Source organism: Microcebus murinus, chromosome 20 (assembly GCF_040939455.1).
Source record: "Microcebus murinus isolate Inina chromosome 20, M.murinus_Inina_mat1.0, whole genome shotgun sequence".
NCBI classification, from domain to species: Eukaryota; Metazoa; Chordata; class Mammalia; order Primates; family Cheirogaleidae; genus Microcebus; species Microcebus murinus.
Window position 1 is genome coordinate 12,102,869 of NC_134123.1, and position 12,793 is coordinate 12,115,661.

At 42.7% G+C, this 12,793-nt stretch overlaps 1 protein-coding gene and 1 non-coding gene across 2 annotated transcripts; one reads left to right on the top strand and one right to left on the bottom strand.

Annotated features, from left to right (window-relative positions):
- The first annotated feature begins 1,544 nt into the window (after window positions 1-1,544).
- Window positions 1,545-12,133, top strand: GINS3 (GINS complex subunit 3). Its single transcript, XM_020282722.2, has 3 exons — window positions 1,545-1,914; window positions 8,037-8,270; window positions 10,623-12,133. The coding sequence occupies exons 1-3, from the start codon at window positions 1,729-1,731 to the stop codon at window positions 10,851-10,853; spliced, it is 651 nt and encodes a 216-aa protein (XP_020138311.1). The 5' UTR covers window positions 1,545-1,728; the 3' UTR covers window positions 10,854-12,133.
- LOC142862977 (U4 spliceosomal RNA) lies at window positions 9,606-9,746 on the bottom strand. The gene has a single exon (XR_012913869.1). It is a non-coding gene; the product is annotated as a U4 spliceosomal RNA (small nuclear RNA).
- Window positions 12,134-12,793: the final 660 nt, after the last annotated feature.

Genomic DNA, 12,793 nt, shown 5'->3' on the forward strand with positions numbered 1-12,793 from the left:
TGAACTCCTGGCCTCAAGTAATCCTCCTGCATTGGCCTCTCAAAGTGCTGGCATTACAGGTGTGAGCCAGCATGCCTGGCCTAGAATTCTATTCTTAAAGCTCAGATTTATGTTATTATTTGCTCAAAAACCTTACAATTTTCTAAGGAACAGCCTCCTTAGATAGTACACAAGGCTTTCCATAGTTTGGCCCTGACTCTCCACTGCATCTTGTTTTCATTGTCCTCAGAATTTAATTCATAGAGATGACTATAGCTATCAGAAGAAGGGGACTTGCCACATCACACAGGACCACACAGGGAAGTACCATGGAAAGTCAGGAGGCAGAGGGAGCAAGGAGAAAGATTGGCCCAGAGCATCTATTGAGGTTTCTGTGGGCAGGAATGGGCGAGGCAGGGTAGGCAAGTTTAGAATGGAATAGTTTGAATAATGTTGGCAGGCTCTGGGATATAGGGATGATGTCTAGTTGTCTGGTACTTGGCCCCGGGAGTGTTTACTACAGTGATTTAGAGCAGGGGATATATTGGCATGTGAGCTTGATAAAGGAAGTGTGAGGATATAGGTTTGGCTTGATTGGTTTGTATATGAAAACTGTGTTCACCAGCAAGTAGTTTGCTATCTTCAGGAATTAGCTAACCCTGGAAGGACAGTTCCTCTCCAGGTCTCCAAGGCCCCAAGATGTCAAAGCATCCTAAAATACAGAAAATGAAACCCTCAATTAATACACATCTTCCTTCCCACACACCCTCTGCTCACAGCTCTAGTAGTCCCAGAAATGCTCTTCTACATAAAGTACGTTCTGTAGTGCATCTCTCAACAATCTGCCACCACCCTATGTGACCATGTGACCCTATGTGATCATGGTTGCTATGTGACCATGATCCCTCCCCTGTCACCCTCCCCCAGCCACTGGACCAGTGATGGCACCTGACACAGACACCCCATCTATAGGATGTCTGGCAATCTGTCACAATTGTGGCCTGCCTCAAAAAGATAAACTGGACTGACTGGATTTCCTCTTTTATATATTTAAATCGAGAGCCACAAAGGGAGATTGTCAGTTGATGGTAAGGTGAGCTGGAAGGCCCCAGGAGACTCAAGGCCTTTCTTTGCAAGCCCCGCCCCCCTCAATTCACCACCCACCCCCTACTCCCACCAAAATACAACAAATAGTTCATAATCTAGTCCATGATAACTACCTGGGGCTAGTGCTGGAGATTTTTTTTTTTAATGTTTCTTTCAAATATCAAGATTCACAGAGTTACACGGTGAAAAAAACTGTAGGAAAGGCCAGACTTAAGCATGCAGTGGAGGCACGTGATGTCTTTATGTTGAGCCCCCAAACGTGTTGCAAAGTGTTTTTAATTTCGTATAAACATTTAAAGGACCACAATCTAGTGCAAATGCATCCTGTAGCTTCAATGGGCCATCCAGGTTCTTTGTAACGAGCGCACACTGAGCCACGCGCAGAGGGAAGACACTTCTTCCGGCCCACTCAACTGCTCCCCGCCACTTGGTCCCTGGGCTGCAAGGCCGCAGACTCCATCGATTGCTTCTGCCTGGGCAGGCGCGCCTGGATCGACTGCTCCTGTCTGGCCCGTCCCTGAGCGCGGGAAATGCGTTTCCCCAACAGTCCGGCCCGGCGTCCTCCTCGTCCTCTTTTGCCCCCCGACTCCCTGCGGCCCCCCGGATCACGCGAGTGGGAGAGGAGACGCTCCGGTGGCCGCCATGTCCGAGGCTTATTGCCGGGTGGAGTCGGGCGCGCTGGGGCCCGAGGAGAACTTTCTGTCCTTGGACGACATCCTGATGTCTCACGAGAAGCTGCCGGTGCGCACGGAGACCGCCCTGCCCCGCCTGGGCGCCTTCTTCCTGGAGCGGAGCGCCGGCGCCGACTCTGACAACGCGGTCCCCCCGGTGAGCCTTCGGGCGCGGGTGCCCGCGGACGGACTGCCGCTCCCGGCGGGCCGCGAGGCCCAGGTCGCCGCGGCGGGGCGCGCGGGCCTCTGGGCTTTGGAGTTGCGGGACCCGCCTCTGCGCGGTGTCTGCGCACTGTGGGCTCCGACTTTACCGGTGGGGAGGCTGCCTGAGCCTAGGTGGTCAGGCTCCCTCCAACGCTGATTTCTTTTTCTTTTCTTTCTTTCTTTTTTTTTTTTTTTTTGAGGCAGAATCTCACTTTGTTGCCTAGACTAGAGTGAGTGCTGTGGTGTCAGCCTAGCTCACAGCAACCCCAAACTCCTGGGCTCAAGCGATCCTGCTGCCTCAGCCTCCCGAGTAGCTGGGACTACAGGCATGCGCCACTATGTCCGGCTGATTTTTTCTATATATGTTAGTTGGCCAATTAATTTCTATTTATAGTAGAGACGGGGGTCTCGCTCTTGCTCAGTCTGGTTTCGAACTCCTGACCTCGAGCAATCAGCCCGCCTGGGCCTCCCAGAGTGCTGGGATTACAGGCGTGAGCCACCGCGCCCAGCCTTGATTTCATTTTTGACTGTCCAAATTCATCATTGTGATGAATGCTTATGGATTGCCCCCAACTGAATACTTCAGGATGAGGGTTCTGGTCACGTTTGCCTTTGCCCTAACACGGTTTTGGGCTGTAAGCGCATGTGAGGAGTGTAGGAACCCTAAATTGTTAGGTTCATTCCTGCATGATGATCAGGGTATCAGCACCCCTTTACTGAGGGCTTGCTTACCGCCAGCCTGGATGGGGCGGGGGAGGTAAGTTTTTCTGGCTGTTACCTCTGTAATCCTTCATCAGCCCTCTAGTTAGCTATTGTTACATGCAAGGAAACTGAGGCCCAAAAAGGTTGGGTAACGTGGCCAGTGTCTCGCAGTAAATGTTGAGCTGGGAGTCGAATATAGGGCCCTATGGCTTTAAATAACAATTTGTCCCAGGAACATGACTTATAAATGGTTAATTTTGATTTCCTGTTTCACCTAAGTTTTGTTCAGAAGGGTGTTTTTGTTTGGTCTGTTAGTTTCGAGTTAATTTTTATCAAAGTAACACAGAAAGTTTTAAAAGTCAAATAGTGCCAAAAGATTTATCACAAAAAAGTTAAGGCCAGGCGAGGTGGCTCACGCCTGTAATCCTAGCACTTGGGAGGCCGAGGTGGGAGGATCATTTGAGTTCAGGAGTTGGAGACCAGCCTGAGCAAGAGCGAGACCCCATCTCTGCTAAAAATACAAAGAAATTAGCTGGACAACTAAAAATATATAGAAAAAATTAGCCGGGCATGGTGGCTCATGCCTGTAGTCCCAAGCCACTCTAGAGGCTGAGGCTGGAGGATCGCTTGAGCCCAGGAATTTGAGATTTCTGTGAGCTAGGCTGACACCAGGGTACTACAGCCTGGTCAACAGAGTGAGACTCTGTCTCAAAAAAAAAAAAAAAATTAAGCCTTGCTTCTCCCATTTCCCCTTCCAACTCCACAGAGCCTGGGAACTTTTTCAGTGATGTCCTTTTTTTCTATTCCAGGATACGATATTGCATTTAGTAGTCATGTCTCCTTAGGCTACTCTTGGCAGAGACTGTAAGACTTTCCTTGTTTCTAATGACCTTGACAGTTTCGTGGAGCACTGGTTAGGTATTTTGTAAAACATTCCTCAATTGGGATTTGTTTGATGTTTTTCTCATGATTAGACTGTGGTTCTGGGTTCTGGGGAGGAAGACCACAGAGGTCAAATACCATTTTTATCGCATCATTTCAAGGGTACCTACTGTCAACGTGATGTATTGCCATTGGTATGAAACTTGATCACCTGGCTGAGGTGTTTGTCAAGTTTCTTCCACCTTTTCATACTGTACTCTTTGAAAAGAAGTCATTATGCACAGCTGCCCTGAAGGAGTGGGGAGTCATGCTCCACTTCTTTGAGGGCAAAGTGTCCATGTTAATTATTTGGAATTCTTTTGCATGAGAGATTTGTGTAGGAAGGTTTGCATGACATTTAATTTCATTTATACATACAGGACTATTCAGATTTTGTTTCTTCTTATGTTAGTTTTGGTATATTTGTTTTTAACTAGAAATCTGACCATTGCATCTAAATTGTCAACTGTTTGGTACAATGTTCTAAATGTCCTTGTACTATCTATTTAGTGTCAGTAGGATTATAGTGGTGTCCTTTTTATTCTTGGTATTAATAAATTGTACTCTCTGTCTCTTTCTTGATTAGTCTTGCCAGGAGTCTATCAATTTTGTTAGTCTTTTGGAAGAAATAACTTAGAGTTCTGTCAGTTTTCTCTTTTCTGCCTTTGTTTTCTGGGTCATTAAATTCTTAGTTCGTTGTTTCCTTCTACTTTATTTGGACTTCACTTTCTGTTTTTCTCCATCCCCTCACATTTTAAGATGGATACCTAGGTCAGTGATTTTTTTTTTCAATCTTCCTTTATACATTTTTAGCTGTACATTTCCTTTAAGCACAACTTTAAATGTATAAGTTTTGATTTGTTGTATTTTCATTATCAGTGAATTAAAAATATTTTTAATTTCTAATGTGATTTTTTCTTTGACCCCTAAGTTGTTTAGGAGACTAGTGCTTAATTCCAGACATTTTAGGATTTGGTTGGTTACTTATCCTTTTGCCTTTGGTTTCTAGCTTAATTCCGCTCTGTCCAGAGAACATATTAATAGTTTGAATGATTTCAGTCTTTTGAAAGTTGTTAAGACTTGCTTTATGCCACAGCATATGTTCCATTTAGCTATTCTATATACACTTGAAAAGATGTCTATTGTGAAGTCATGGTGTGCAATAAATAATCCGTGTCTGTAAACTAGGTCAAGTTTATTATTTGTTTTATTGGAATCTTCTCTATCCTTGCTGATTCTTTGTTTGCTGCTTTTTATTTATCTAAAGAAACATGTTAAAGTCTCACTATAATTATGGATTTATCTATTTCTCCTTTTCTCTTAATTTAGATAGGTATTTTTATTTTTCTGGTAGATAGAATGACCTTTTTATCACTGTCAAATGTTCCTCTTTATCTCTAGTAATGCTTCTTTGTTTGATTCGTGTTTACATGACATTTTTCCCATCCTTCTATTTTCAACCTTTCTGTGCCTTTAGTTTTAAACAGCATATAGTTGGGTTTTGTTTTTTATTCAGTTTGACAATTTTTAATTGGTATATTTAATCCATTTAAATTTGATTTAATTATTGATATATTTATATTTAATTTTGCCTTCCTACTGTTTTCTTTGTGTCCCATCTGATTTAGGTTCCTTTTTCTTTCCTTTCTCGACTTCTTTTGGATTAACCAAGTTTATTTATTATCCATTTACCTTTTTATTAGTTTAGTTAGATATTCTATTATTTTAGTGGCTACCTTAAATATAATATTATACAATCATTTCTGACTAACAAGAATGTTATACAAGTTACTACTATTCAACACAGACATGACTAGGATCTTAGAACACTAAAACCCCATTTTCTTCCTCCTTTTGTGTTATTGTCAGGTATTCTAATTTGACTCATTTTTTTTTTTTTTTTTTGAGACAGAGTCTCGCTTTCTTGCCTAGGCCAGAGTGAGTGCCATGGCGTCAGCCTAGCTCACAGCAACCTCAAACTCCTGGGCTCAAGCAATCCTCCTGCCTCAGCCTCCCGAGTAGCTGGGACTACAGGCACGAGCCACCATGCCCGGCTGATTTTTATATTATATATATTAGTTGGCCAATTAATTTCTTTCTATTTTTATGGTAGAGACGGGGTCTCGCCCAGGCTGGTTTTGAACTCCTGACCTTGAGCAATCCGCCCGCCTCGGCCTCCCAGAGTGCTAGGATTACAGGCGTGAGCCACCGCGCCCGGCCTAATTTGACTCATTTTAAACCTTATAAAACATTATTATTATTATTATTATGTGCTGACTTATTTATTCATTACTCTTTTTTTCTTCCTGTATTTCTATAGTATTTTCTGGAGTTGTTTTCATTCTCTCTTCAGGATTCCCTACTCTTGGTCTTCTGGTAATAAGTTCTCGGTTTCTATCTATGCCAGGGGTCCCCAAGACCAACCCAGGTTCAATCTTTCACTAAGAGGACTCACGAGACTCAGCATATGGTCATATTCATGGTTAGGATTTATTACATCAAAAGATATAAAGCAACATCAGCAAAGGGAAAGGATGCATGGGGTGAAGTCTAGAGGAGACCCAGGAAGAAGCTTCTGAGAGTTCTCTCCCAGTGGAATCCCATAGGATGCACTTAAATTCTCCTAATGAATTCTGACATGTGTGAAATATTCTCGACCAGGGAAGCTTGTTAAAGACTCAGTGCCTGGAGTTTTACTGGGGGCTGGTCACGTAGGCACTGTCTGCCTAGCACATGCCAAAATTCAGACCCCTAGAAGGAAAGCAGGTGTTCAACATGAACCACATTGTTTGTACAAATAGTTTAGGCACAATGAGATGCTCTCATCAGTCCTGGAACTGATGGGGAACCCTTTTGAAATCCAAGTTCCCAGATGCCAATCAAGAGCCAATTGTGCAAGCATGTCTTGCAAAGGTAGCAGTCTCAGTCTTGCTATGTTAACTCTTTCCTGCACACTTTCTGTCTGAAATGCCTTCATTTCACTTTTGCTTTTAAAGGATATTTTCACTGGGTATAGAATTTTACATCAGTATATATTTTCTTTCAGCATCTTTTTAAAAATGTCATTCCATTCCCATAGTTTTGTGGCTTCCATGGTTTCTGTTGAGAAGTTGGCCCTAGTCTTATTGTTTCTTCTTTAAAGGCAATGTGTTCTTCACCCTCATCCACAACTGCTTTTAAAATTTTCTCTGTGTTTTTGGTTTTGAGCAATTTGGGTAAGATGTGCCTAGCTGTGGTTTTATTAGTATTTATTCTATTTGTTTTTCATAATGTTCCTTGAATCTGTGGTTTGAAATCTCTTTTTAATTTTGGAAAATGTATAGCCATTATCTCTTCAATTTTTTTTTTTTTTTTGCTTCAATTTATCTTTCTTCCCCATCAAATCTCTTCAAATTACATGCATTAGACCTTTTTTTTTTTTTTTTTAACACAACATTGTATATGTCTCTTATGCTCTTTTCTATATTTTCTCTCCTTGCTAGGTCTGGATATTTTCCACTAACCTTTTTTCCAATTCATGATCCTCTCTTCGTCTATGTCAAGTCTAATAAACCTGTTAAGTTTGATTTAACCTATTGACTTCTTAGGTTCAATTATATTTTTCACTTGTGGAATTTCCATTGAATTTTTTAAAATGTATTTTAAAGTTTGTGCCAGATATTGAGCTTACCTTTCTCCCTTCTTTCTCAGATCTTAGCCTCTCATGTCCTGACTGCTTTGGCAGCCTTAAACACAATATTTGTCTTTCCAGTCCCGTAAGGTTTGCCAAAAGCTCTGCTTCCACTTTTTACAGCAGCTCTCCCTAGTCTGAGTTTTAAACTTGCATTGCTTCATTCAATCCAGTTATGTTTGCTTTTGATTTTTTTTTTGAGATTTCTCTTAAATCTGGTCTATCATGACCACCTCATCTGGTTTTCCAATCCTGTTAAGGCTTTAAAAATATAGAGAAACATTTATCTTTTCTGTCATCTCTGAAGCTGTGAAGTGGGATGGGGGGGGGCTTGCCACCTGAGCTCAGGGGGACCCTATTTTTCTTTCTATGCCCCTAGCACCCAGGGTGGTGCATAGCACATAGCAGGCACTCAGCAAGTGTATATGTGCAATAGATATTGAATAGTCAAAGAAAGTAGAAATGTTTGCGATAGCTCTGAAGTATTGTCCTACAATTGGACAACTTTTATTTATATTAGTTAGAAAACTTCCTCTTATACTAGATTTTTGTTTTCCACTATGTTTTTGTTGTATAAATCCATTTTCTCACCCCATTCCATCATGACATAAAACTTCAGCACACACAGTTCATTTCTCCAAGTCACTACCAGGTCTTCTGCTTTTGACAGCCATTTCCCCAAACACAACAGGCAGTATTGCTCAGGCAATGTGTATTTCCTTTCTGTCACACACGTTTTCTGTGTTATTTGTTTTTAAAATCTACCTTCTTCTCTGATGTAGGGCTCGAAGATTGAACTCCCCTTGTGGCTGGCGAAAGGACTTTTTGACAACAAGCGTCGGATCCTTTCTGTGGAACTTCCCAAGATCTACCAAGAGGGGTGGAGGACCGTGTTCAGTGCAGATGCCAATGTGGTGGACCTCCACAAAATGGGGCCACACTTCTACGGGTTTGGCTCCCAACTCCTGCATTTTGACAGTCCTGAGAATGCAGACATTTCCCAATCTCTGCTACAGGCAAGTAATTGATGTGAAAACCTATGGTGCTAAAATGTCTCAGGAGCCAGCATGGCAGCCACCAGATGTTTTTTACCCAGGACATTGTATGACTTGTGAACTCGGTTTGTTACTATACAATTACACATGTCTGTTATGTATGTTCTTTTTTTTTTGGAGACAGAGTCTCACTCTGTTGCCTGGGCTACAGTGCCATGGCGTCAGCCTAGCTCACAGCAACCTCAAACTCCTGGGCTCAAGCAATCCTCTGCCTCAGCCTCTCGAATAGCTGGGACTACAGGCATGTGCCACCATGCCCAGCTCATTTTTTCTGCATATTTTTAGTTGGCCAATTAATTTCTTTCTATTTTTAGTAGAGATGGGTCTCACCCTTGCTCAGGCTGGTTATGAACTCCTGACCTTGAGCGATCCACCTGCCTCGGCCTCCCAGAGTGCTAGGAATACAGGTGTGAGCCACCTGTTTTTTAACATATGACTTATCTGCTGTTCCTCATATTTGCTCGCTAAGAGTTGGGACTAGCAGGAAGTCCACGGAATGAAAAAAGGGTGATGATGAATTATAGGTGACAGGGACTTAGATACACAGTCCCAGCCTAGTCGCAGGCCTGGTCTGGGGTTCCTGTTGGAAATACATGAGTTATTGAGTCATTTGTTCCCTTCCTTTGCTCTGGGGTTAAGACCTGGCTGTGCGATGGACTAACATGTGACTTGGTCGAGCTACTTGACCTCTCTAGGCATCAATTCTTCACCTGTAAGATAGAGATAATAATAGTGCCAAAATTATAAAGTTGGAATGTTATGTAGTGCCATGTAATAAACAGTAACTATTATTGTTATTATTTTGTATGAACAGAACAATATTATACATCTGTTGCCATCTTATACAGTATAACCTTATTTTAATTTTTCATAATTATTTTTTATTCTGTTAATATTAGAAAAAAAAACATCTTTTTTGCCTCATAGGACATAAATCTCCAAAATGCCTCATTCCTCATTTCTAGCTTTATAAGAACAGTTGGTTCAAGACATGTTTGCTCCCTGGGCTGTGTTGACATCTTTTATCAGGCTTAAAGGTTGTTTGGGCTGCTACCTGCTAGTGTTGTTTTCAATGTAGATAGTAAGGGAAAACATTGCTATCCGTTTAGTAAGAGAAGTCAATGCATAGGTGATAGATGGTTCAAGTTTAGGAAATTCTTTGAGCAGAAAGCTGTTCTTAAATTGGAATCCTGCCCCTTTTTAGTGAGTTGTATGTTTTCTTTTTCTATCACTGCTTCAAAATGCTTTATTTATTTTTTTTTTATTTTTTTTTTTTATTTATTTTTTTTTATCCAGTCCCCGTGGGGACCGTCAAAAATTGCCAATGCCGACTATATTGCAAGTCGTCATGGCGGGGTATTGGGAAAAGTTTTCAATTAGCAATAATCGCGCCTCGGATAAACCTCATTGGCTACGATACTGCCACTGCGCAAAGCTCAAAATGCTTTAAACTAGAGTTACTGGCCAGGTGCGGTGGCTCACACCTGTAATCCTAGCATTCTGGGAGGCCAAGGCGGGCAGATTACTCGAGGTCAGGAGTTCGGAACCAGCCTGAGTAAGATCGAGACCCCGTCTCTACTATAAATAGAAAGAAATTAATTGGCCAACTAATATATATAGAAAAAATTAGCCAGGCATGATGGCGCATACCTGTAGTCCCAGCTACTCAGGAGGCTGAGGCAGCAGGATTGCTTGAGCCCAGGAGTTTGAGGTTGCTGTGAGCTAGGCTGACGCCATGGCACTCGCTCTAGCCTGGGCAACAAAGCGAGACTCTTATCTCAAAAAAAAAAAAACTAGAGTTGCTTCTACATAAGGTGACTTTGCCCTAAGGAATTGAAAAAATTGGGGCAGAGGCTTATGGTGTGTGCTCAGAGCCCGGTGGTAAAAAGGTACCCGCAGATAATACTTGTCTCCATCCTGCTTTCAGACTGAAGACATGGAAACTGCATCCAGTTAAATCAAGAGTCTTTTTCTGGTTGAAAACTGTCTGCATGTGACTGCAGTATATCATTGTGGCCTTTGTTACAACTAACAATAATAGCTAATGCTTTTTGAGTGGCTTACTATGTGCCAGGCATTTGTTAGGTGCTTGACATGTATTACTTCACAACACTATCTCACAGGCACGGAAATCGGGGTTTGGCAGTGTGTAGTAACTTACTCGAGTGGTAGACAGGACTCAGACCGCCTTCTGGTTGAGTCCTGAGACCTAATTCTTTCTTTTCATACCATTTAAAGTTCTAAGACAAAAATGGATCTGGCCTTAAGGGGTGTGAGCTTGATCTTGACTTCTCTTACTCCCTTCTTGTTCAGACTTTTATTGGACGTTTTCGCCGCATCATGGACTCCTCCCAGAATGCTTACAACGAAGACACTTCAGCGCTGGTAGCCAGGCTAGACGAGATGGAGAGGGGCTTATTTCAAGCCGGGCAGAAAGGGCTGAATGACTTTCAGTGCTGGGAGAAAGGGCAGGCTTCTCAGATCACAGCATCTAACCTCGTTCAGAATTACAAGAAGAGAAAATTCACAGACATGGAAGACTAAGAGGCCAGAAGAACATGGAGTTGTTCCTTGTAGACTTACCCCTCTGTGTGTCCTTGATAAGAGCTGGTTGACCGTATACAGGACCAGAATCATGTCCTATTGCATGGCTTATTTCCTGTAGCAGTCTCAGGAGTGGGACCATCTGGTAGGGAGCGGACATGCTGCAGGATGTCTCTGGCCCTGTACGTTTTCTAGAACTATATCCCTCCCTGCTGACGCTCAGCCCAGGCCTTTTAAGCACGGAACCCACAGCGGAGGAGAAATCAAAGTCATTCCTAAATAAGGATCATTGACATATACATCGCAGTAGCATTGCAACTGAGATTCCTTGTGTCTGCGAGTTTGGACAGCCTCAGATGCTGTTTCACTGGCTGCAAAGGACGGGTACAAATTGGACGGTCTTGGCCTGTTCACAAAACGTTCTCTTGATCTTACCTGCCTCATCTTCCTCATGGTTGGAGAGAGGACAGCACTCCCATAATGCTGTCCTGACATGCTGTCTCCTGCCACCCACCTGCAGGGAGTTACCCCAATTTCCAAAAACAGTCACCAAGAATAAAGGAGGCAAAGGGAAAGGCCGATGAATGGCATGGCTGTGACTAAAGAAGAGACGTTGCTTTCATGCTCTGTACTCAGGGCTTTATGAACTGGAATTCACATAACTCTACAGTCAACCTAGAAGGAAAATGATTAAACTGAGCTCGTTTTGTCTGTGAGATCTTTAGAGCACCCGCACGCTTATTCTATTCCCTGCCTAGAGAAGCTGTCAGGGAGTCATTGGGATTTGCAAAGTAGTTATTAAAGGATGTTAACCAGCCTTTATTACATCTGGAAATCAGGACTCGAGGCTTGCCAGCTGTGCAGAGTCCTGTTTGAAAAACTTAACATGGCGAATCTAAGTGGGCAAGAAGCCTCAGTTGTGTTCTTTTCTCTTCAGTTAATTTTGTAACATTATCGTTGGACATTTACTAGGAACCTGTTTCAGCACAAAACTCCTCCCCTGGAGATCACGGAGGCAACCTCAGGCTGAGTAAGATGCGGCACCCCCTGGGCCCATTGGACTGTTAGCAGAGCACCCCTGCTCCGTCTCCCTCACCCCACAACTAGCAAAAGTTGTCTTTGTCATTGGGAATTAGAGGGATTTGGGTCTCCAGACTGTGCAGATGTCTTGATGTAAACTTAGAATGACAGAAATGCTTTTAAAATGCCTGTTTTAAGATGGGATTGATGTTTTTATAATTTGATTTTAGGGCTAAATAAATTTATACGTGAATACATTATGCACAAGTACTATTTCTGTAACTCTAGTACTATAGATGATCAGCAAAGCTATCGGAGAATTTTGCCTTTTTTTTTTTTTTGAGACAGAGTCTCCCTCTATTGCCCAGGCCAGAGTGCCGTGGCATCAGCCTAGCTCACAGCAACCTCAGACTCTTGGGCTCAAGCAATCCTCCTGCATCACCTCCCGAATAGCTGGGACTACAGGCATGCACCACCATGCCTGGCTAATTTATTTATATATATATATTAGTTGGCCAATTAATTTCTTTCTATTTTTAATAGAGAAGGGGTCTCGCTCTTGCTCAGGCTGGTTTTGAACTCCTGACCTCGAGCAATCCACCCGCCTCGGCCTCCCAGAGTGCTAGGATTACAGGCGTGAGCCACCGCGCCCGGCCAGAATTTTGCCTTTGATCATATTTGAAAGCCCAAATCCATGTTTCAGCAACTTGTCTTTTGCTTGTACAATATGCATAAATATGAAGTTCATTCTCTATAGGAATGTGCTGTGTCCTGGGAAGATGAGATGGGAAGATGAGATGTCTATTACTTCTACAGATTTTATGCATAGTCAGGGCCCCAGAAATCATTCACAGAATGAGAAAAGCATATTATTTAACTTTTGGCATCACTATGTTCACCTTGTATTGAAAGTTAATTCT

Bases quoted from the DNA above. Each gene is read 5' to 3' on its own strand.
- GINS3 (XM_020282722.2), top strand. From the start codon at position 1,729: ATGTCCGAGGCTTATTGCCGGGTGGAGTCGGGCGCGCTGGGGCCCGAG. The intron at 1,915-8,036 runs GTGAGCCTTCGG...TCTCTGATGTAG, and splicing joins CTGACAACGCGGTCCCCCCG to GGCTCGAAGATTGAACTCCC. The intron at 8,271-10,622 runs GCAAGTAATTGA...CTTCTTGTTCAG, and splicing joins TTTCCCAATCTCTGCTACAG to ACTTTTATTGGACGTTTTCG.